Source organism: Hylaeus anthracinus, unplaced genomic scaffold (assembly GCF_026225885.1).
Source record: "Hylaeus anthracinus isolate JK02 unplaced genomic scaffold, UHH_iyHylAnth1.0_haploid 3, whole genome shotgun sequence".
NCBI lineage: Eukaryota > Metazoa > Arthropoda > Insecta > Hymenoptera > Colletidae > Hylaeus > Hylaeus anthracinus.
Genome location: NW_026535284.1, coordinates 8,891,060 through 8,915,884, shown reverse-complemented (window position 1 = coordinate 8,915,884; position 24,825 = coordinate 8,891,060). Strand labels below are relative to the sequence as shown.

General features: G+C 41.5%; 1 protein-coding gene across 2 annotated transcripts in view; it reads left to right on the top strand.

Moving 5' to 3' along the window:
* The window catches only part of LOC128894400 (synaptogenesis protein syg-2-like), a 138,473-nt gene that overhangs the window by 69,031 nt on the left and 44,617 nt on the right, over positions 1 to 24,825 (top strand). For both annotated transcript variants that reach the window (XM_054156113.1, XM_054156114.1), the window contains exons 2-4: positions 15,757 to 15,886; positions 21,708 to 21,919; positions 22,555 to 22,872. In XM_054156113.1, the coding sequence (XP_054012088.1) occupies positions 15,757 to 15,886; positions 21,708 to 21,919; positions 22,555 to 22,872 (660 nt within the window). The remainder of the gene's footprint in view (positions 1 to 15,756; positions 15,887 to 21,707; positions 21,920 to 22,554; positions 22,873 to 24,825) is intronic.

Sequence of the window (24,825 nt, the reverse complement as noted above, 5' to 3'; positions counted from 1 at the left end):
GTGTACTTATTCCACGTCAGTTGAGATAATATAGTCGGCAACGGAAAGTAACCCGTACCATTCGTTACATTATGGCCCGAAGAAACACGACGGAAAAGAAATAGATGGAATAACATAGCGAAGTGTAACGAAAAATTTCTACCCGGAAGTTGAAAACTAAAAGCGTTACAGCAAATAAAAGTTCGTTCCCGACGACAGTTTCATGGCAACGAAATATGCAATTTCTCATTCCTAGTATACCGAGCTGACCTGCGGGATATATTCTCGATTTCCCTCGCAGCAGAGGAACGCTTGTCCCAGGAAACCCTGCAGAAAACCAGAGATTCGACTTCCTTCGAGGCACAGATAAAAGCGGAAGAGAGATTTCCCTGCTGAAAATCATTCGAGAGCCATCGTGGATTCCCGAGGATGGAACTGGAGCAGTCGGTCGGTCCTATAGCCGTTATGTATTTGATACAAACGGTATTTGTTCTTCGCAAATTTGATCCTGGGATAGATCGTACCCTTCAAACGCAACGGAATGCAATTTCGGAGTACATTGTTCGGTTAGGAGCGCATTGAAAATCCATGTGTGATGTAAAATCGAGGTGACAGTGTTTTAAGAGAAAGTACGAACATTGTAACGTTATTTCTAAAAAGTAAATTTGTTAATTATTTGAGGGGGTGGATTAACGAATCAATTAGACACCTTTCAATAGAAACTTATAAACTAAATATATTATATTTGAACGTTAGAAATTACATAGTGGAATAAAACGTGTGTTATAAGACAACGACAGCCCGGCGGTCTCTTGTTAGAGAACCATACGATGAGTGCGCACTCACACATACACTTGTTTAGACATACATAAATCATAGAAATTACATATATTCCATCAAAATCTATTCAACTTTTTTTTTTCTCAGACTATTAACTGTCTTATTAGTACTAACATCGAGTAACTAACTTCCTTAATAATTCTCAAATATCGTTGTCTTTTCTTCTATTTTAGATAGTGACTCTCGAATATTTAAATTGTCAAACGAGGAGCACATAATTCTCTTCAAAACCACTGGTTATTAATAACTTGAACATTATCGTTCTCGAAGGTATTACAATATTTCTCTGAATATCACTAATCTCCAAATATATCGAAATACCACCGAAAAATGGAGAAATAGAAATCGACTAGCACAAGCTGGAAAAAGATGTTCGAAAGCGGACAACCGATTGGGTGAAATGTTCGAAAGCAGGCAAAACGATGGTGGTTGACTAAATAGGCATCCGACGCATTCGAGGGGAGGGAGGAGAGGAAGACCAGCAGCAGGATGGACCGCAGAGGGAAAATAGTAGCTGCCTGTTTCCTCGGCTTCTTCTTCCAGAGGGTGAAAGACAAACGCGCAGACAGCCGAAAGGGTAACGGCGCGGGAAGGAGGGATGAAGTTGGCACGCGTATGGCATACGGCACCGAGCCGTTAAAACCTGCCAGGCTAGACACCAAATGCTATTCTGCACACGGCTTTCACGGTCCTGGGCACATACTTCCAGTCTGTGAAAAATAGAAACAAAAATTGGGACTGTGACACGAGGAGTGGGTGCAATTGGACCGCGATGGATGCTCGTTTAACAGGTTACCGAATCTTCGATAATAAGACGAGTCGATCGAGCCTGCTTCTTCATCCACGTATCATTTGAAATGTTTTGATTCAATTGTAGATTCATTGATAATTTTTATCAGATCCATAGACGACCGTGTAAGTAAATAGTACTTGTCTTTTGACGTTCACCAAAGGTCTTCTTTATTTTTCGTCGAACGTCAAACGTGCGCAGTGTTGGTATTGCGAATTCGAGATCACCCTTGTATACTGTCCGAGGCATCCCGATTGAATCGTAGCTTTCAGAAAAAGTTCTCCAATGTTTCGCCGGGATTGCAAACAGTTTCGCGAGTGATCCCGGTACCGAAGTGTGTTTTCTGGTCGATGTTTACTTAAGCATTCATTTAGTCGCGTTAGCAGCGCTGCTCGCCAGTTACGGCTCTCGATTTGTTAACTGAATACTGGAAATCAGGGTGCTCGAGATGATGTTTTGGCAACAATCGCTACCTCTATCGCTGTTGGGATGTTTGGATTTTTATAGAACGTCTCTTCTTCGTAGAAAATATCGAGCTGTTGGTTTATATTCAGATATGAACAACGTGCGCATAGTCGTCTTATGTATTTTGTTATATGAATACATTTTAATTAATTCTTAGGATCTCACATACAAAAGCTTAATTATTTAAGTTACATATAACAAGATATCCACTTATATTTCAAAAGAAGACGATTATTAAAATTCTGCGAACACGGTTTGCGTCCGTCTCTGTTACACGTTACGAAAAAGAAACAGAAAGTCCAGCTAACATTTTCCGACCTTAACATTCTCCATTAGATTATTCGACAATTATAAAAGTATGGAAACCAGACCCTTTCAAAAATAATTCCGCTTGGTCTTCTTCGCAACGTACCTACTATCTAAAGAAAATCCAATCGTACCTTTAATAACGCTCATCCAGGTCAGAGTCCGTACTTCTATAACGTGCAAACGAACCGAGGCTCCGTAATTACATGAAATTAAGTTCCGAACAACCCCGTTCCTTTCTGCATCGGAAAATCCGACGATACTCGCGCAAAAGATGTGGAAACAGCAACGCGTGGTGTACTTACAAAATCGGATAGCTTTTTCTCCCCCCTGGTATCACCCCTAAAATTTCCGCACGAATCGACTTCCCGCATCTGCTTTCACAGACAAAGCGTAATTTTCATGCACGCGAGGGAAGCCTAATCGTCGGGAAACCGTTCGGTTCCCAGCCACGCAACGCCTTTTCAAGGGAGGGGAATCGATACTGGAAAAATCACTCTTAATTCACTTCAAGTTCTATTCTCGGTTATGAAAAAATTACGAAAGTCTTTTCATTTTATACGCTACATGTTTACAACATTGATATTTCGAAACACATTCTGTATATTCCAGCTTCAGAATTTGATTATTTCCGTCAATACTCGGTATCAGAATGTATTAAAACTGCTTGTACCATTTTCGAAATATATTCCAGGTACCCAAAGAGACCAACATCCCAAAGGCTGAGTAACAACAAAAAATGTTATACTTGTTCGCAAACAATGACACCCAGAGATTTTGTATAATTTGACCTAATTACTCCACGACCGAGCGTTCGGTTCCCAGCCACGCATCGTCATTTCAGGGTAGGTGAATCGATATCGGAAAAATCGAAGACTCGGTGAAACGCGGAGGGGTAACGTTCGGGTCGCGGCGCGATCTTCTTCGTTTTTACGGGACCGGATCCGCAATTATTAGCCGCGACTTTTTCGCTATCGGGGCCAACAAAGTGATTCCGCCTTGCCCCGTGCCCCCCGATAACGACCGCTGTGGCTCCCGATAATTGCGCCACGCTCGAAACGACGTAATTGCGGCCGCTGCGTGTGCTTCTTTTTCTCGGGGAGACGTTCGCGAATACTCGCCGTCGTAGCCCGTGCAGATCCGCGATCGCGGTCGATCGATAAATCACGGCACGCCGAGGGGACGAGACTTCCCATCAAGGCCCGAAGGAATCATTTGTCGCGCGGAAGTTGGTTTTATCTGGCGGTGATTATCGCCAAGACGTCTCGGCCGCCTGTCGACGAGTGTTGATAATACTCATCGAGGGCCATCAATTTTCGTTTGAAATCCCCGGGCTCGAATAATGCGAGGGTTGGAGACTTCTGCGAAGCGGTAGTTTATAGGGTTGGATGTGTACCGAGAGTGGACTGTAAATGTTCCTGCAAATGCATGCTATCGAGGAAAGGCTCTTTTATTTTCGCAAATTTCGAGACAGATTTTGTGATTTTTTTTTTTGCAGCGACTGTAACTGATGTATACTTTTCAAAATTTGTGGTGTTTCATTGTAAGTGTATATGTGTTCCTGCAAGTGAATGAACACGAACGTTATTCGTCGAACGAAATGAATCTCTTTTTTAAAAGTATAATACATTCTTTTGTCTCGTATTCAATACAATTTCTCCTGTTCTCTTTTTCTACCTAGTTTCGTTTGACCGCAACATCAGATCTCAAATAGCCATTCCGTTCTTTCCTTTTTTTTTTTTTTCATCGATATCGAATTTCAATACGAAAAGACACATTGAACGTTATCAAGGTTTGAAAGCAATCGTTAAAAAAACCGCAACAACAGCGATTTTTGTAACTATAGAGATCATTGTTACGAAATTGGTAGTACCGCAATCTTGCTCCTGTTTCGAATTGATTGATGACTTCAACGGCAAATTCGAATGCAAGAGGTACTCTGGCTCGAAATTGTAAAAATCAACATTACTTTAATTTTATACATTTCAGAAACTAAATACTTTTAATCCATACAAATTAACAGAGATTTATTAATTAACATCTATTGATTCAACACATTATTCTGCCCGAGAAACAAGTATCGAAAATTTTAAACATTGAGGAATTTAATCGTTCATTTTTCTCATTCTGGCTCCAGAATGAAAATCCCTCAACTCGTGAAACGTAAAATCTGTCATAAATTCTGTCAACCGCTCGCGTCCCTAGCATTTCCATTCATCCGGCCTCTAAAAACTTTTCTTATTATTTCTGTATACTGAAGTCTCCTCGTAAGGTTACGACCACTTATTCGTATACATCTTGCATATTCCGATGACGGCAACAGTACAGTTTGGTGTACGAAAACATGGTTGCCCCTTATGCATGCGAGTCGTTATTTCATAGCAACTTATTCCCCGTCCTTAGCGATATCCAAGTGGTGTAAACCTGCGTCGGGAGGCTGTATTCTGCGAAAGCTGTCAGTCGTAAAAGGCAAGGAGGCAGAAGACTGTAAAAGAAAGAACGAGGTTCGATGGGTTTCATCATCGAACTTTTTTAGCGGCCCGTAAAAAGGAATCGGTACATCTTGGAAACAAGTGCGAGCGACACGGCAGGTTATTCAAGTAGAAATATTACGATTTATGAGAAAAAGTTTCCCGTCGATGATAAAATCGGCTTGATCGATCGTCTCGCAGCTTTAATTCAACGTCGTGCGTGCTACGTTCGCTGCTTTTTTAAAGCGAAATATCTTTAGTATTCCACTGAAGTTTTGCAATGACTACAACATGGACGATCGATGCTCCTTCGCGCGTTATGAGTGACATCGTACACCGCAATCTAAAGTTGTTTACGATTTAATAGAAAAATTATCAATTACTGTAAACCACAGCGTGCAGTTTCACTAACCGCAAGAACCCGTTCGCCATAACCTTATTAGACACCAGCGACGATAGTTGCATAGTTGTTTTAGCCCGAGGACAAGTGAGTTATGAAACTTATAATGGGTTCCATTTAACGAATTTATATGAATGCAGCTTTCCGAGGAAAAGTTCCGTTAAGACGAGGCGAATAAGAAGTTCGTGAAAATAAAAATTTAGTTTTAAAGGAATTTATAAAAGTATGGTATTTACAAATCAACCTAATAGTGCTTAATAAATTATTGTCGTATACTTTTTTATAAATTAAACGTACTAGTAATATGTTAGCATATTGATCACAACATAACATACTATTGAATGAAACAAGAGCTCATGTACTTTAAGTATCATACGACGGATATTTTATAAAAATTATTTTTAACAAAAGTATTTTAACAAGTCTGTCACAGAAATTCTCCTTGCGTAAATTCTAAAATATATTAATAATATTAAAAAAGGTGTTTCCATAAGAATATCGAAACAGCAGATGTTTATTAGAAAATCCTGTAAAATAATTCATCACAAATATAAGTTAAAAATCTCTATCAGTACGTAGTTCGAACTACAACCATCACCATAATTTACAGATTTATCAACACCACGTCAGAAGGTATATACATAAGTAAACACCTCTTTTACAGCTAGCATTCAAACCATCATCAGGCTTCGTCATATTTATTCATAATTCTCAGCGTAAAAAGGTATAAAAGAGAATTTAATCCCATTTCATTCCGGAGTCAATTTCACTCCACAAGAGACTTCCCACCCAGTTAACCCATAGGTATTACGAACCCACTTAATGATAAAATCTGAACTCTCGAATGACTATGGGAGTCACGCTAGCTGGGAGCTACCTCGGCGTTAAGGACACTCGGCCAGAATATTTTACACTGTTCCGAACATTTATCACCGAGGAGTTCATTATCAGTCCATCGATTATGATAATCACGAGAGAGCCGAGCCTCCTGAAAAACGGACAATCTGATCTCGCGGTGGAACTGGTATATTCCCTGGTTAGTTCTGCGGCTAATAAACCACGGGAAACATCACCACTTAGGGTTCTTCTTCGTGCACTGTTGTGACGAATTTATCGAAACTCTTCGTGGCAACTGTTTTTAGAGATTTATGTGACGATAAACATAAAAATAAATATATTATTGCGATCTGAAACTTACAGGAGCCCACAGAGGGTTAAACAGGAAACTTGGCGGCGTTAAAAAACAAAAGTTTCCGCTTTGGGAACGAAAAGGAACGCGACATGAAAGAACGTAGGCTTCCGTTAGCAGTGCGACAAAAATTTCGATATCGTGGAAACTTAATTAAATTCGATAAAATGTCCCATGAACGGGGCGACAGCCTAAGGAACGGGGGCGTCGTAAAACGTAAATTACGATGGCTTGTAAAACGAAGCGACTCGAGCGTCGATGGGGCTGAAATGCGCGGCGTTGACATGCAGGTTTCGTTTTTATTTCGCTCCGCTCAAACCCTGACGTCGATTAATTTCTTCTTCTTTTCCACATCGCACCTGCCGTTTTATGGCTCCTAGGTGCTACGAGATCCGTGGCCAATCGTGACGTCGATTGCGAAACCCTTGCGTCACACGTGTAAATATATACTTGTATAAATATCAGCTCCACGGACGGCGACATAGTGGGTGGAAGTCAGGGGCGGATGAATCTTACGAAACATTATTTCTGAAGCTAGGAATATTCTTAATAACTCTTTACTGGTCGATATACAATTAGTACGTGGTTATACAATTTTTTTGCTATTTGTTGGAGACCTAGTGTAATTATCTCCCCAGTTACACTACTCTACGCCAGACTGTAATAACCTCTACATAACATAGTAGCGTATCTCTAATGGAGATCATTCTACAAATAATCTTGAAAAATATTTTAAAGCAGACCTATTTGAATGGCTTTCAATTCGCAGAACGGTTTCATGCAAAATGTTTTTCGTAAGTAAAATAAACGCTCTCGGGTCTATTCAGGTAAGATTCATTCGAAATTAGTAAGTGTAATTCGTTTGGACGAGGTACTTGGATTCTCGCGACGCCGTCAAAGAAATCCGACTTTTCCGTGTGGTCCTTTGTGACTGAAAGGAACGCGACTGTACGCGTGCTTTGAACTAAAATTCTGAAAGAATTTGAAATGCATGTTGGTGACGCTTACACACTTAAAAGTATAGCGCTACTTTAAAGTAGCATCGGTAATTAGGTAGACGTGTTTCCAAGATCATTGTAAAGGGAATAACACGCGTCCTGGCAGTAACAGCTCGCTGTAAATCGGCTTTGAGTAGTTAGCAAAGTAACTTGGAGATATGCATAATCTCGTTCCGGAATGGGGAATCGTCAAAGGGAATCCATAAAGTCGCGACAACGGCGTATAGGGTGTCTCGGATGAACCACGGGACGCAAAACGCGAGCGGCGGTTGGATGTTTACGGAAAGAAGGGTGACGTTGATTTATGGGATCCGAAATTGTTGATACTTATATTTAATTCAACTTTCATTTCATGAATTTCAACTAAGATCCATTGTGCTCTCGATTAACGATCAATACGTATCGAATACTACATGCCTACCCAACCGGAAGACTATCACATTTCGTTATACTCGAGTCGTCATTGCCATAATTTAATACCCTGCTTGTATCGACCATGGTCAGACAAAACTAATCAAAATAAAACACCTCCGATCAGCTATGGCTTTAATATCTCCAGCACAGGAACAAAAAGTCTAGTATCACTGATTAAACATTAAATTAAGATCACGAATTACTCGTGCTCGGATCTGCAATTACGCTTGCATCGTTTCCCAATACATGTTTCATTATACGTTCATTTAGTGGACGAGAACTCGCGACGTGAGAAGGAGGACCGTAGCGGCGTAAACTAGTAATCTAAAAACAGATAAGAAGAGGCCAGAAGAAGGAAGAGAGGGAAGTAACGAGACGAGAGCTTCGCGTCTATTATCCTCCATTCATCGCTATATTCGCGAGAAACGTACCTGGAAACGATTTCCCCGTTTCCCCGACGCGCGTGGCTATCAATAAGAGGAGCCCGAATTTCCAAGGAAACGCCAAAAAGCGCCGGACTGAATACTTGAGGCTCCTCTTCACGATTTTCCATAGTCGCGTCACGATTTTCGCGTCAGTTTCTTCTGCGAGTAACAGCTTTCGCATAGGACAGAACAGTTCTATAGCGAAGCTTTACAGTTCTCGAGTTCCGCCGGAGACATTAATCTCTCTTATGAGTTACGACGTGCGCGCGGGCGCGCGCCTCCTACAGTGGCGGATCTAGACTCATCGGACTCTGAACCTAATCGAGGACTCGTAGAAGAGAGTAAAAAACTACAGAGGACTAAAAGAATGAAGGTTACAGGGGTCACGGTTTAAAGAGTAGAGGTTAGAAGACTAGAGGACTAGAAAACTAGAGAACTAGAAGACTAGGGGACTAGTTTGTCCCAATTAATTCTCGCCCATACCATGAAAAGTATATATAAATAATAATTTCGCCAACAATGTGTCCCGAAATACTTCTACAATTTCTTCCCCTCTTTGTTTTAAATTTCAGTAGTTGAACCAACCCACGAAAGAAACCAGAACTCGTTCAATTAGTGGTATGAACGAGTACAGGTAAACACCTGTTAAACGGCAGTCGAAAACCTCGCTGTTAATCACGTGTCGCGAAAGCCACCATTACTGAAATTTGCCAGAAATAAGGGCGCGAAATTTTCATTGCACCGGTTCAACGTTTCACGATGTTGTGCTTGTACATAGCGTCGGAAAAGAAACGGTACAATGACTTGAATACATTCGTAGGCCATTGTTGTCGCGGAAAAAGTAGCAAAACGAAGCCATGTTCGACGCTCAAATGATTCAATGGAAAGAGAGGAAACGACATGGCGGTTAAAGCAGTTCCATAACAAATGAAACATTCACGATTGAAATTTACGGGGAACACGAATAAGCTCGCAAGCACAGCTTTATTTACGCGAGCCGGGTGCCTACTTCGGTCTACGGTAATTACTACGGCAATTACATCGCGATTTACAGTAATTACAACTTTTACTGGCTGAGCGGAACCAAACTGTGCCCGTCGCGGTACTCAATCCCGAGCGGGGCCACCTTTTCCCTATAAAATGGTTCCTCGAGCACAAGCAGAAATCATTAATTTACCTACTGCCTCGCGGTTCACAATAGATCTCGACTTAACGCAGTCGCCGTTTCTCAGCCAGGGGATTTTTCTTTGAAATATCGCCATTTTAATAATCTCCGTCGTTCGTAAACACCCTAAACAAGATGACCTTAATAATTATCCAAGCATAAATAATCGAATAAAATGTGCATAAAGTAATATAAACGGTAATAAGGTCAAAGTAATTTTTCCCAAGTGCTCTCCTTGGAAAGAGTGGTTGTACGCGGTAACTATGTTTTATGAATCTCGAGGCACGCAACACCCAATCCATAAGTTCTCGTCATGATTCTACGTACTTGATCGGTAAAAACCCAAGGACTTACCATAAAACCAGCTCTCGTGGCTGTCAATAAATATGACTTCAAGAGGTATTTATGGTCAGTACACTTGAAGCTTAGATAGAGCTTCGTAACCTACATACTGTGCCACATTCTACACGCCTCGTTCTCGAAGAAACATTTAGTTATTCTTTTTATTGTATTGTTATCTTATTCTAATTGGACAATGTTTCAATAACACTACTCCAGTTATTTTTATCTACGTGTGATGATTATGTAGATTTTTGTTTGTCTTTATATTCATTACTCTTAACAGCCTGAACAAAAAAATGCTAATTATACCGAATACCTGAAGGCTATTATGACAATGGAATTGTTAAATTCGTCGATAGACCATTCCGACTGAAAAGACGAAATTGGTAAAAGTGAAGCCGCAATTAAAGCCATTAAACGTTCTCTTCGTTGTAGAAAATTAATACGTCAACCCAAAAGGAATTGTTAATCGCGTTATTGGGTATTTTTAATTATAACACTCTGTCGACTTCAGCCGTCGTGGGAAATACCGAATTTAGCACAGACAGAATGACGTAGGCAATGCATGCGTAAATCCTGAGAAAATAATGGAAATTGTTAATGTAGGTAATTAATATCACGTATCCTTGTCGATTTATCGTGGAAACGAGAGAACATACTGTTGGCAGAATTGAAATTCCCCCAATGTAAATCCGCGGTTCATTAGGCACTTATGAATGCAACCGATGTTTTCGTGTCCCGTTCGTCCTCGAATATTACAATAATTTTGATCGACGCAAATCGCGTAGCCACCCACGCTCGCCACCGCCGGGATAGTTTCGACATCGGTCGCTGCTTATTTGGCTTCATACAAACGCGTTCCAGCGCTTGACAAACTGTGGGTTATTAGCATTAATATTCCGGCTGTATTTAATAAACAATCAGTCGTTCTAGCTTTGTCCGTCGATCAACCTTAGTTAATGGAATTCAGAATTTGTTAGCTTCGTTACGCGCAATTGCGTCACCATTATTTTTACATTATCGATTTTCGAATTGAGAATACCGTAAAATTTACTGTATAAAGTAGACACGAATTCTTGTTAATTAATGGTTAAACTGGAATGGCGAAATATATTGGCGTGTACAAAATGAAAAATTGAATGTTAAGGTTAATATTGCTTATGATCGATATGAAGTAGTTTAATGTACTTAAGAAGGAATTTCAATCTGGCATTTTAGGAGAAGCGATTTCACGAAATAAATTGTTTCGTACTTTCGAGTCTCAGGAATATGCTTCTGATTTATTACGTTATAATTCCTCTAAGATAATGGAACCATGAACGCCGTACCGTGCAGGTGTCAAATAGATTGCATTCATTAGAGACGACGACAGAAGGACGATTCAAGCTTCATTGAAAATTAAGCTGTTTGGCGAAGACATCGTTACCACAAGAAAGGACTGTAGGTGATATATTAAACGAGGTTTCAAAATCTTACCCTCTTCTTATTCAGTTATTATGTGTAACTTTGTTCTTGTTATTTTCTTCAGATTTTTCTCGTTTTCAGTTTTTTTGTATTTATTATCCTTCTTTGTACCTAATTTTTCATCTTACAAACAAAGCCTAAATCATCGATTTCTAGATCAAGCTACCTTGGTTATATCACCGTGATTGTTCTCTACTACGATATAACAACAACTATCGAAGTAAAATCGATAATATTCGTAACACCTGAGAATTATCAAGCACGCGTGAATCACAAGTAACCGTACCATCTCCACGCCAGCTACCTGGAAGCGAAATGTTCACCCTTCACTGCTAACGTTCCCTCTTTACTGTCGCCTTAACAGCTCGAGAAAAGATAACGAACGAACTAGAGCGACGCGGGGCAAGTTTATCTTAAACGCTCCGCTCGTTCCGCCGTTATCGTAAAATAGTTCTGCATGCCGAACAACCTCGCTCGAGGAAATAATTAGCACAGGAACAAGATCTATCTGAACGTAAATCTAGATTATATGCTGTATAGGGTGAGCACGATTTAAGAATCCCTCGACGTTTTTATTCCACGATTCCTCGGTCCCACTGCGACGTGGCGAATGGAGGAGAGGGGTTGGGTCGTCTTAATTACCTGTACGTGGGACAATTTGTCTTACCTAGCCCCCGTTTTGCCAGGATCGAACGAAGGAATACGGTTCGTAATTGATGAACTTTAAATTACGCCGGGCCAATGAGCAACAGTATATTGCTTGCGGTTCGTGATGGGAATCCCATATTGAATAAACTCGTATTTCGAGGAGAATGCGCCACGGACGGGCCACTCGACTCGTTCTTTCGCGAAAATCGTTTCACCGTCGACACTCGAAATTGGAGTTTCTCCTCGTTCCCTGAAAGTGCACCTGAGACAAAAGCAAAAATCGATAACTTACCCGGTTGCAACTTCGGGCCAGTCTCGTACTTTTTCGCACGCGATTGAGTCGGCCAGAAAGTTGATCCAATTTCCGTATTTGAAATTTCGCATTCGGCCGATAGTTTTGGAGTTAGAGGTCCATATCACTTAGGCCGGAACACCCTGTATTTAGTAGGTGAATTTAGCAAACAAATTGAATTTTCCCTGTAACGAAAGAAAGGGAAATCCTAAAAGGAATGCATCCAGGAATCCATTGTCGAACAAAACGAACAAAGCTTTCTTATATTTAATTTCCACCGAAAGTTCTCGGAAAAGATGTCCAGTCGCTCCCTTGAATCTTCTTCGACCCTAACGAACCGATCGATCCGTCGATTCCTCTGGTTAGAGAGAATAAGTCTCGTCGTCATTAGCTAATAGGAGGTCAATTACCACCGGCCGATAGGAAACTAATTCCAACTTACCCGAGAAACGGTGCTGGCTGTCTCGTTTCTCGGATGAGCGGATGTGTAGCGTGCATCGTAATTTGTTCACGTTGCTGAAGAATTCTGAACGCCCACGTCGTTCTCGGTACGGATCGATTCCGCGACTCCGCAGGGTTCATAAATAACCTTTCTACGTGGAAAACGAATCCATCAACGGCCGCTCTCCTTAACTAGCCAATTCGTGGCAACATCAAACGTAACGCGGCCACGTTCTTTTTTCCCCTCTTTCGTCGTGCCGAGCTGGCAGACCGGTAAATAAGTAATCTTCCCGTTTCCTCGAATGCGCGGGAGGGTCTCGAATCTCGAAGGTGATCGTCTTCGCTCGACCGTGCGCGGGAGTCTGCGCTTATTTTCTTTTTTTATCGGGCACGTAAACTCTTATTTTCCTACCCGTTTCACGGTTCAAAGAGTACTACGTAGTACTATGAAATGGATATAATTACAGAGGTGTATAACTATATTGCTGGTTAATAGCAAAATATTCACGTTTAACTACCGCCTCCTATGAAAGTAACAAGATTAGTCCATCCTCAGTCACGAAAGTTTAGTTCCCCGATATCTGATACTCGATTCAAGGGTTGCGATCCAGTTAGCTCCAATTACTGGAATTTTATTCAAACTCACGAGACACACACAAGCGCAGGAGTCTTATAAGATGGAGATACAATTTCCTCGAACGAAATCCAATAAACTGCATAATGAGGTTGTTAGTACTCATCGAACGTAGTTTATGAAATGAGTACCAGGAATTAGCTACTCGTGAGGAACGTTAAAGAGGAGTGATCATTTGGAGGAAATCATTCACGGTCAAAGAATATTGCTATTTGGTAATAATTACGCTGGTTAAATATATATATATACTTACATTTAATTTACTTTTCGCTCAATTTATTTTTCATTTATAAAGTATCCCATTTTTTAAATTATTCTTACGGCATTAAATTTCAAAATGTTTTCCAAGAGTCTCAAATTCTAAAATGTACGCATAAAATAATAAAATTTAGCAGACATTTGTAAGCTATAAGAATGCTAGTTCCTTCAATCGAGTCGACAGGTGTAAGCGGAGGAGATGATTCGAATACCATTATCTAGGGAAAAGTCCGGGCTATTAACGAGTTGGTGCATATCATATAAATCATTTAATACTGGCAAGAATATTAATGGAGCGGTGGAACTTAAAATACTCCAGCGAGCAGGTACTGCAGGAAGCACAGCAAACGGGAATGGCGGTTCGTCCGAACCCCAGGACGGTTTCCACGCTAATACACTCTGCTGTCGCTTCGCGCAAGTGGTGTAACGACGGGGACGACAAAGAAGAAGCGACTCACCCTCGGTGCCTTCCATTTTCCCGCGTTTCCCCTGATCTTCTGCCTGGTTGCAGGCGTACCCCTGCGCGGCTTTGCCTTCCTCTCGATCTCGGGAAAATGCATGATACGCCCGCTTGCGGAGTTTAACCGTAATTTTTCTTGTGATAAATGAAATTGTTCCGCACTGGGCAACCGTGGCGCTTGTCACTGCGAACGTTGCCTAGGCGTGCATTCTCCTCCTGGCTCGAGAAACGTCACAGCTAAGGAACTAAATAAGTTTTCGACCAGTTAGTCGCGCTGTTGGCGTAAGCGGTCGTGAAATAATAAATAGGGAAGCGAATTGAAAAGTAATCGATTTAAAAATGTATTCAACATACGTTCAATGTTACAATATCTATTAGAAAATAAATTCTAAAGAGATGCTCAAAACATACCACACCTTAACATGCTTAACATTTAATATGCTTCTGAAATATAAAACATTAAGAAAATGTAAAAAGGCACCAACCTTTCGTAATCAAAAATGGGATGTTCCCCTTAAACAAATCTACAAGTGTAATTGATGCAAATAGTTCCCTCGTCCTCCAAAAGCAGCCAAAGTTATATTCGAAAACGTAGCTTACGATTCCGACAACTTGGAGAACGCGCCGCAGAGATTTCATCGATCGGATACTATTCATCGAGACTTCCGAACGAACTTTCCAACAATTCATCTCCTGATACTCATCCGCCTTCCACGACGTTCCGTTTCCAAGTGCACACTCGGAACTAGCGGAACTAACATAGAAATTATCCGTCGTTTGCGACCCAAGATGGAAATCCGTGGAGCTGTTGCGATCGGTCGGGGAACAGGCGCCTAACAAGGGCGGTGATTGACGAGATCCTAGGGAGCGATCGGTCCTCGAACATCCTGGAACAAGGAAGATCGTTGATTTCGTCTAATTACGACGACAAACATGTCAGCCACGGGAAGATAAGAGGTGCTTGGCGGTGTGTGCGTCGGCGGCGTAGCTCGTTAAAACGTGATAACTTCATCTACATGTAAATCTAATAGGGTAGATGGAGTTTGGAGGGCATCAAACCACCGTTAGCCACCGTCTACATCGTCAACCAACAAGACGACTGGGTGGCGTGTACCTTAAGGTTGGATGGAAAGCCACAACCTTAACCGTCAGCGTGTACACCGGTGCTTAATTTTCGTGTAATAAGATCTAATCTCAAAGGCTGTCGTCCTGGACCCTGCGGAGCATCTTCCCAGTATCTATGACGAGATTCCAGTTAAGCGTACGAAACTATTTCGTCTTGAATGAATCGGGTTAATTATAGTTGCTCGCACGTACCTGTACGCGATGATTTAATTCGCTTCGCGACTAGCGGTTTGCTGGTTTCACGCAAGAGGTCTACGCGGCTTTGAGGAAGTTACTTTTGTTGTAAAGTAGCTCCAGACTCTATAGCCTCTAAAGAAACGTGATATCTTGAACCGGAGATGGCGAACGCTAGCGGTTTTTCGATTTACTAGCTGTGGTTCTTATTTTATCAGAGTTTCACTCTGTGAGAAAATGCAGTCTTCGATAATTATGGCTTATTTATTTTTCCTTTTTCTGTTTATCGTTCCTGTCTTCAGATCATTCTATTAAAGTAGTCTTTACGTTGGGAAAAGATCGTAATGGGGGAGTTTAATTGACACACAATTATATAATTGTTAATGATTCATAATTATGAGTCGTACTTGATAGTTCAGGATGTATTTATTATTTGTGTGAAGAATTATAAACATTTGATGTATTTTATTTTCCAGTTCCAATCGTCTCTGTCAGCGGAGTGGTAGACATGAAAGTGCAGCTTCCTTGCGACATTAATTCCCCCTACAACGACGAGGTCAGCATGGTCCTTTGGTACAAGGAAGGAAGTGGAGAACCAATTTACAGGTATGTCGTTAAGTACTATGATTATATTTTTCCGGAGATGTGTAAGTGAGAAAGTCCTGAATAATTCATAAATTAAACAAAATGAAGAAAAAAAAATTAAATCAAAATTAATCATTTTTAAAAAGTATTTTTATAACGACGAATTTTAAGGTGTACTCCAATAGTGACCAGTTTTAAAATGTACTCTCGAAATGTTCAAGTTTTAAATGTATCCTTAAAACGATCCATCTTAAAATACAGATCTGGCGACATTTTCTTTTACACGACAACAACTACCTCGTACCGAAAAGATAATACCAAGGTTCGTGTACATCGAAATGTACTCCAAATTAGAAGGGACTAAGTAGTTAGCCACCATTTTACATCCCTAAACACCGAGGCTCCAGAAAAATGCCCGATTGGAAGCAAATGTACGTATCCCAACCGAAGCGGGTAATAAATAAATCCTCCCCCATCCTCTCCTCGGAATCTGGTATAATCCCGAGTCCTCCACGTCCCCCGAATTCACCAGAAACCCTTAAAAACCAACCCGATTACAAAGACCATCGTGCTGGGCCCCGACCACCATCTAAAATTCCCTTGAAACCCGATAATCCCGGAATATAAATTACTCGGAAGAAATAAAAAGGGGAACGACTAACGGGCGGGGGAGAGAGAGGGGGCGTGTACTACGGGGAGGGTGGGTCCAGAAAATTCCACACGTTATTTTCCGCGGTGAACTTCATTTGCTTCCCGACTCGCCGTTTCGCTTCCGCGGCCCGTGAAATTTTGCATATAGAATGGTGCTCCCGCCCCCGCAACCCCTCGTGTCCACCGATTCGAGAAGAAGCGCGTCGCGGCGCACAGAGGCCTCCGCGGGGGTGTGTGGGCGGTCGACGACGTCGGTGCCCGTCTGGTCATATTTAAGAAACGTAATAAAGTGTGAGATATGTGCGGAGGTGGCGATGCATCGTCCCGAGACCGTGGCTCTGCTTTCTTCCCTTTTACAGAGGACGACACAGTGGCGGATCTATTCTTAGCGGGGCCTTCGCCTAATAATTTTTAAGTGGCACTTCGTTTCTTGTAAAAGTTTCGTGAAAGACAAATTATGTTTATGTTTTGTTTTTTGTTTTTTGTTTTTTCTTTGAAAAAAAATTTAAAAATATGATAGTTTCGAAGTAGTCGAAATATTGTTTTGATTTTGTGAAATTACATAAAATATGCAAGCATTTGCGTAGTACACGTAATATAATTTTTACAAAATTCGCTTGTAACAAAACCTGAAAGTTTATATCTCATATTTTACTTTCTATAAGAGATAATTCACTCCAAAGTGTTTATATGGAGCTATTTTCACCCCCAGCACATGTGTAGTTAACATCAAGTTTCCATATACTAAACCTGAAATGAAATTAAAAGTCCATTTCTACGAACCTTGCCATTTCTCAAGAACACGAACATTCAAGAATACCTTATTTCTTCCGGTCCCTGGTCTGCAGGTTCCCGAAGATGAAGCTTCGTTAGTTTCGTGGCAGATCCATCCCTGGAGACAGAGCGAATTGGGTGGCCGAGGAATGGGTCGTCTCTTGTTGCAAAGTCAGTTTAATCCTCGCCGCGAGAGGGGAAACTTTAAATTTAAAGGCGGACAAACGCCTCCTGCGCGCCTCCTCGGCGAGCGCTACGGCCCACTTCCGGGTCTAGCAGTAAAATATTTATTAGGAGACGTAGTGGCTCGCTTATCATACGCGAGCCAGACAGTTAAGGAAACGGGTACAGCAGGATCGCGCGTGCATGCTCGTGAATATCATTTATTGCTTTATCTCTTTGAATTCGCGACAATTTCCTGCCAGGATGTTCTCACGGTCGAATGATAATGCGATGATAAAAAGGGACGTACGCGGCATTTCCACGGGAGGTTTCGGAAATGCTGAAAGATATCGATATTTAACATTCCTTTCCTTGGGAATTATTTGTTTATGCATATCGCGGATGTTTATACATTATGTACTCTGTTAAAGAAACATCCGCGATATTTCAAAACATTCTACACTTCCATGCTGCTTTACGATCGCTATAAAAATGTACCTGTTCCATCCTGCCGCTCGCGCCGAGGCAACACGAGTTTCAGATCCTTGAAATTAATGGGACACAATGAAAACGTATACTCTGGAGAAGGGACAGTACTCGTTACTATCACTGAGCACTCTTATGGCTGATAAACGGGAACAACTTTTTTTTTAATCCAACGCGGCGAAGCGCGGCTCTGCCCTCGAGCAAACGCGAACAAAAGATAAGACCGTAACCGTCGTACGTAAATTGTCCTCTGTGTACATCATGAAACTCGAACGAATTATAATATTGTGTTTTCAAACTCTTTCGTAAGTTAAGTTCCACAAAATTCAAGACTACATTTTTTTAGAAATTTCATAAGTACACACGTAAATTATTCTCTTCAAATATTATTATTTCATTAATAACCTTCTTATGTAAGGTATATATAATTTTGTATAATATGTATAATAGGTTCTCACAAAATTATAGAATAAAAATAAACGAAAATACCGAAAATAAAGTGTAAATTATATTAATTCAATTGTAATAACAAACTCATTCTATAACACATATATTAAATTTATTAATATAATGATATTATTTAAAGAGAATTTTTTCACTAATAGATTTACGAATAATAGAAAAGAAAATATGTTTTCGAAACATTACTCTTTGTTTTTGATTAAGGTATGTACTTAAATCCTAAAAAATAATTCTTCAATTTTGGCTGACAACTACATGTACCTCTTCAAAGCCACCCTGTACTCCCAGACCTTCGACCCTACAACTGTACTTCCACTTAATATGATTTGTAAACTCATTACGACGATTTATTCAGCCACTTGAACGTTTCACTCTAACCGGTCCACATTCGTTCAATTCCGTTGATTACGGACTCGTCTCCTTCAGTCCCTCGCATCCGTCCCCGCGTTTTCGTTTCCTGCTACTTCGTTCTCATCTGCGTTTACCCTCGGTTTACCTGCCCTCGACCTTTTATGAAATTTTCTGTAATATTTGCGTGATCTCTAAATAGCATCCTCGATTGCTCTTAAGGGACATCGTTTCGCAGAATTGAATCTGTCCAATTCCGCTCGCCCGCTCTTCTATTTAAATCGCGTGCATTATACGGAGCGCCGTCGGAGTGTCGTCCTCGTGAAAGGGTTGATAGCCTCTCGTCCCGCGCAGCCGGGAACAAAGAAATAAAAGCGTGATTGCGATCGAGCAAGAATTGACAAGAAATTCCCGAAAAATCGGATCGAACGATTCCTGCGTGACCGTTGAAAATTGGACTTTTCCAAGGGTTTGGAATTGCGTGTAAAATATTTTCTGTAGTTAATGCATCCCAACACATGACAGACTTTTTGGCCCGTCCTAACCCAAAATCCCTACAAGACGATGTCGCTGCTTCGGCATAAAATTCACCAAAGACTACTTTTCGCATCGTTCCCACCAGCTTCGCCATTAACACCGCGACAATACGTGAACATTGACCTGGTCTCAGCTGTTCCCAGCATGAAACTGAGGCACGTAGTACGGCCTTGATTTCCATGCATCCCCCGGCTATAGGAAGATCCCCGTCTACGATTCTTTTTTGGGAAATCTCCGTGAACCGAGCCGGTGATACCGTAGAGCCGAGCGATCGATCCGAAGACACGGTCGGCGAACCGTAGCCACGGCTGGAAGACCGATACCCTGGAATCGTTTTGCTGGGGTTATCGTTCGTTGAAAGCCGGTCGAACGAACGCGTTATACCATGAATCGTTTTAGCTGACGGAAAGCTCGTGCTTTTCTGAAGGGTGGTGAAACGTATGGGTGTGTACGGAAGCCAGGGTACGGTTGTGTGGCGGGGCCCAAAGGGCTACCAGCCTGGAGCTAGGCAGCCATACGGACGTCCGGACGGCAGGGGCACGTCACGGAAGCGCTTTCCTCGTCTACTGGAAGTGCGAAGTGGAAGAATTAAATCGTATTTCAACGTCAATGCCGCGGAAGCAGACGGCAGAGTGGGATAGCTTTGGGAATACTCAGTCACGAGCGGAAATCCGAACTCTCGTGCAGTCGTGGAACGCAATTTAACTTTTAGTCGCTCGTGAGGAACCGTCGGCTCCCATGCTCGGTCTTCCACAGTTCCCTCTTCTTTCATCCCATCGCCAGCCCGCCAGGTTTCACTCTCATCCTCTTTCTATCTCCGCAAGACATCCATCTCGTTCTCGTCGCGAAGTCTTCTCGTTCCCTCTTCGCTCCGGATGCTTAATATGCAATCACGCACGGAGGATAGCTCCCCAGGTGACTCGGTATACGCTCCTGCCCTTCCATCCTGTCGGATTATACGCCAGCCACGCTTCTTCCTGCGAGGATCCATCGCCGGCCGACCTCCGAACGCCCCGGAACGCGCTCACCTGAATTCTGCATAGTGATCAAACCTTAGATTATGCGAGCATTCATAAAAGAAGCGACGGCGCTTTAGAGGTACGCGGTGTCCCGGGACAGGTACAAGCAAATAGGAGGAGGTGAGTCCCAAGAATGGATTGCAGATAGGGAATAATGTACAAATTTTTGGGAATTGCGAAGACATTCTCTAGTATGGTCCTGGGATCTTTGGATTTTGGAGTCTTTAGGTTTCGAAGTGTCAACAGTTTTAAGATCGATTGATCTTTAGATCTCTAGATGTTTAAACCTTTACGTTCTGAAATTTCTGAAGTCTTCGGATCCATAGATCCTGGAATCCCTGGAATCTTCGGATTTCTAGTGTTTAGGAAAGCCAGGTTCTGGGATCTCTTGGGTTCCGAGGTCCCTCGAGATCTCTACAAGTTACAATAGACTAAACTCACGATCAGACTTGAGTTAGATGGCCCGTTTATGTTTGAATTAAATATGGCATATTTAGTTGAAGTTTCCTTCGCGTACGTTTTCACACATAAGAAACAAAGTATACATTTAAAAAAATTATAACGGCCGCAACAGCATTTATTTAGTTTTATTGAATATAAAAATATTATTAAAATGTAATGCTTGTATTGGACAATATTAATGACGGGAAATGTCATGATACATGTCTGAAAAAGCGTCAACATTAACTCTAAAAACGGTTCCGGGGTTCTTACGAAGATTGAAGGGAGAATCGTTGAGTTGTTGAAGAGGTGTCAGGCGTACCGAGCTTAAGCATGTTCTCAAGTTTGCACGTAACACCGACTAAAGTCTACATAGCGGGATGTCCTGGAGGGGCGTTGTCTACTTCGTCTCTCGGATCTTGGAGATTACAAGTGCTGGTTTCATGAAAATTCGTGCCTCACTTCCGTAGGATTTTGGTATTAACCCGTACTCCGCTGAAATGTTCTCGCGAAGAAATCGTAAATGGAGATTCACCGAGACACAGACATCCCTCCCGTCCTAAAACAATCTAAGCTTTCTCACAAATTACATTCTAGAAGTTTTTGGATAACAGCGAATGACAGTGCCATCGTCATCGTCATCTCTGCGTATTAAATGAAAATATTATCTGATGCAAACATCCGTCTAATTATGTTCATTGAATTTTATTTGTTCGTGTGAAATATAAATTTAAATTTGTCGAAACAGAAATTCAAGGAAGTTTATGATACTCGACGACTTTAAGCATTGACATTTTCGCATATGTTTTGTATTGTCATCTTCTATTGATCAGTTTCTATAGCTTTCTTTAAATTTGTCATTTTCCTAATTATTCATGTCCGATTAAACAAATTTATCTTTCCTCTTTATTTTTAAAACTTAACTCGGCGTTGCTACAAGAAGATCTAACCGATGGTTTCAGCTTCGATGTCCGGGGTCGTCGACAATTCAGCAACGCTCACCTTTGGTCGTCGCCGACGGCATTGGGACCAAGAGCTTTTTTTATCACGGCGTCGAATCCCGCTCACCTCAGCATCGATCGATTGAAGACCGACGACGAAGGGATCTATCGGTGTCGAGTGGACTTCAAGAACTCGCCGACGAGAAAGCAGAAAATGAATCTGACTGTTATAGGTATGCGACAATAAATAAATAAAAAACACAAAAATTCACTTAAAACAATAACTATTAACGAACTATTTCTGGAGAGTAAAAAATATCATTTGTAGGTATCGTATTGGATGATTGCATAAGTTCGTGGCTGATTTAAAAATGAAGTTCGATGTGTTAAATTTCAAAGAATATGATTTTATTAGTTAATTATGTAGTCGCAATTTTGTCTACAATATCATTTTGCACGTGATACTATTACGTATTCAATAAACCAAACCTAACGAAAACAATGGAGTTGTCACAGTAACGTCTATGACAATCGGGCGCGAACTTATGCAATCATTCGATATTTAAATATTTGCGAAAACGTAACCGTATCCCCAACAATTCCCTGCTTTGCGCAGAATTAGCAACGAGTACACGCCATTTTCTAGTTATAACAACCTTCATCCCCTATTCGCGTGTAATCGGCGCCGCCGACAAAAGAGTATTCAGCGAATGGTAAATCATTGGGCGGGATTCAATTGGCTCTAATCAATCTTTCACGCGTAAATCACAACGTCACGCAACGCGTGCATAGATCACCCATTCTCATCCAGCAGACAAATAATCAATCCGCATTTCCTCTGATTCAATCATGCACGCTGTTCGCACAGTGCCCCCTTCGGAGCCGGTGATACGGGACAGGACGACGAGGAACACCTCAGATATAGAGGAATCCTACAACGAGGGAAGTGACGTGAACCTGATTTGCGAGGTACGAGGTGGCAGGCCGCTCCCGAAGCTGACGTGGTACCTCGAGAACACCGTGATAGACGAGTCCTATCGCTACGATGCTGAGTCGCATGTGACGGTTAACCCGTTGTCCTACCCGAACATTGGTCGCCAACACCACCAGGCACGGTTAATCTGTGAAGCCAGCAACACTAACCTAGTGACGCCGCAGATCAGGGTAGTCATCCTCAAAGTAAATCGTGAGTAGATTTCTTTAATTTTTCATAAGTATTCGATGAGCATTTTACGCACCGCACTCTGGATCGAAGGGTAAGATACGTTGTTATGCGAAGTAGGATTTCGGTGGCCTCAGAAAATAGAATTTGCGAATTAAGACGAGGTCGACTTCCAAATAGTTTTAGCTATATATTCCTTTTCGATATGATTACAATCAATGGATGACAGAGTAGATTAAAATGGATTGATAGACTGGAAAAACGACATTTCATATTCACCAACCTAGTATATGTGTATCAACAAATTCCACTGCACATCTATTTCATCAAAATCGAATAAACAGAGGCGAAACGAATAATAATTGCATTGATCGATAAATAACTCTATAATTCGTACGTCCTACCGAGTTCCTTTGAACGGCTATTTCCGAACCACTTGATTCACGAACGAAGTATGACGGCAGTTACACGTATTCCGAGAAACGAAGACAGCACGCATTAAGGTCTATTTATATGTACATATCCTTAACGCGTCAGTTCCGTATCCGTTCAGTTCCGTAATGTTCCATCAGTGTCAGTGATTTTAAATATTCTTCGTGACGTTACTGACACGTTACGGATATATGTAAATAGACCTTTATCCTGGACGTATTTTCTCTGTCCCCGAAGACTTTTCCGCCTCCATCTTCCCAATTTCTGCTCCCTTTTCCTTTATCACCGCGTTTCGAAATGACGTCATTTCCTTAATCCCATCGCAGCTTGTAGTTCTGTACATCCGGGGGAAACTTGAAGCGACCTACTTGCAGTAATTCTCGATAATTGTCCCATTCTTCCTAGCGCAATTTAAAATTGAAGATTTCTATGAGGATAGTCGAGAGGTACGGTGCCGGCGATTTAATCGTGCCGCAGTTAATGGTTTAAGAAAGGGAGCGATGAGGGCCATTGAAATATTCATTTCATTATCTCGGCGAAACACGCCAGGAAACAATACAAATACGATTAGAAAATAGAATTTAGATTTAACCTGTTCTCGAGTAATTGGTCTCTTATCCATGCAGGGGTATATACGGTGTAGGATAAGGCGAGAGCCTATGAAAGATGCGTAACTTTTCTAAAGCGTTTCACCGTAAGATTTCTTGGCCAGGCCAGGATGTTGGTTTAATGAACGGAGCTTTGAGTGTGTTGTCGTCGTCCAATTTAGTGTACAGCCTTGGTTATCTTTATTCTAAATTAGAGAGCTGTTTAATCTTACAGGGAAATGTTGCGTGCTTGGGAGGAAGGATAGTTTGTATGCGAGGAAAAGATCGATAGACTCCGAGAGGAAAAATTATAAGAAAATCGGCTCATGGAATATACGCGCGTTGTGGAAATGAGAAACACGAAGTCTAATAGTTCCTATTCTATTACCTTATTAAACAGTATGTTAGATTACTAACAGTTCATTGTCAGAAACCGCTATCGCGTTAAAACCGTACAAATACCAAACACGACATTTGCATACATCCGAAGCTGTAAGTAGTTTGAATCGTGACATCCGTGACGTCGAGTAGAAAGCATTAACGCGGCACAGAACGTTACTTGTGATCTCCGGCTCCCATCAGGAATTTCGCAATAAAATTATGCAGAAACCAGTTGCTCTTACGCGGGAGTAACGCACAGGTCACGGTCTAAGTGACGCTTATACGCATGACTCGTGACAGACAGTTTGGTTTCAACGGTTTGAGACGCAAGTATGCTCTCGGCTGGCGGCGAGGACTTTATGCGTTCGTGTTCCCACGACGCGATAGAATTCCTACGCGTCAAACTTACGACACCGTTAGAAATCGATTAGAATGGCTAACTTTAACTCTTTCACACTTTTAATATCTTTCAAAAAAATGTTAAACGCGAAATCGTAACTATATTTAAAAGTTGTTTTCTCGAAAGCATTTCGAAAACGTTCGAAAATTAATCCATACAACTCGCAAACATTAATAG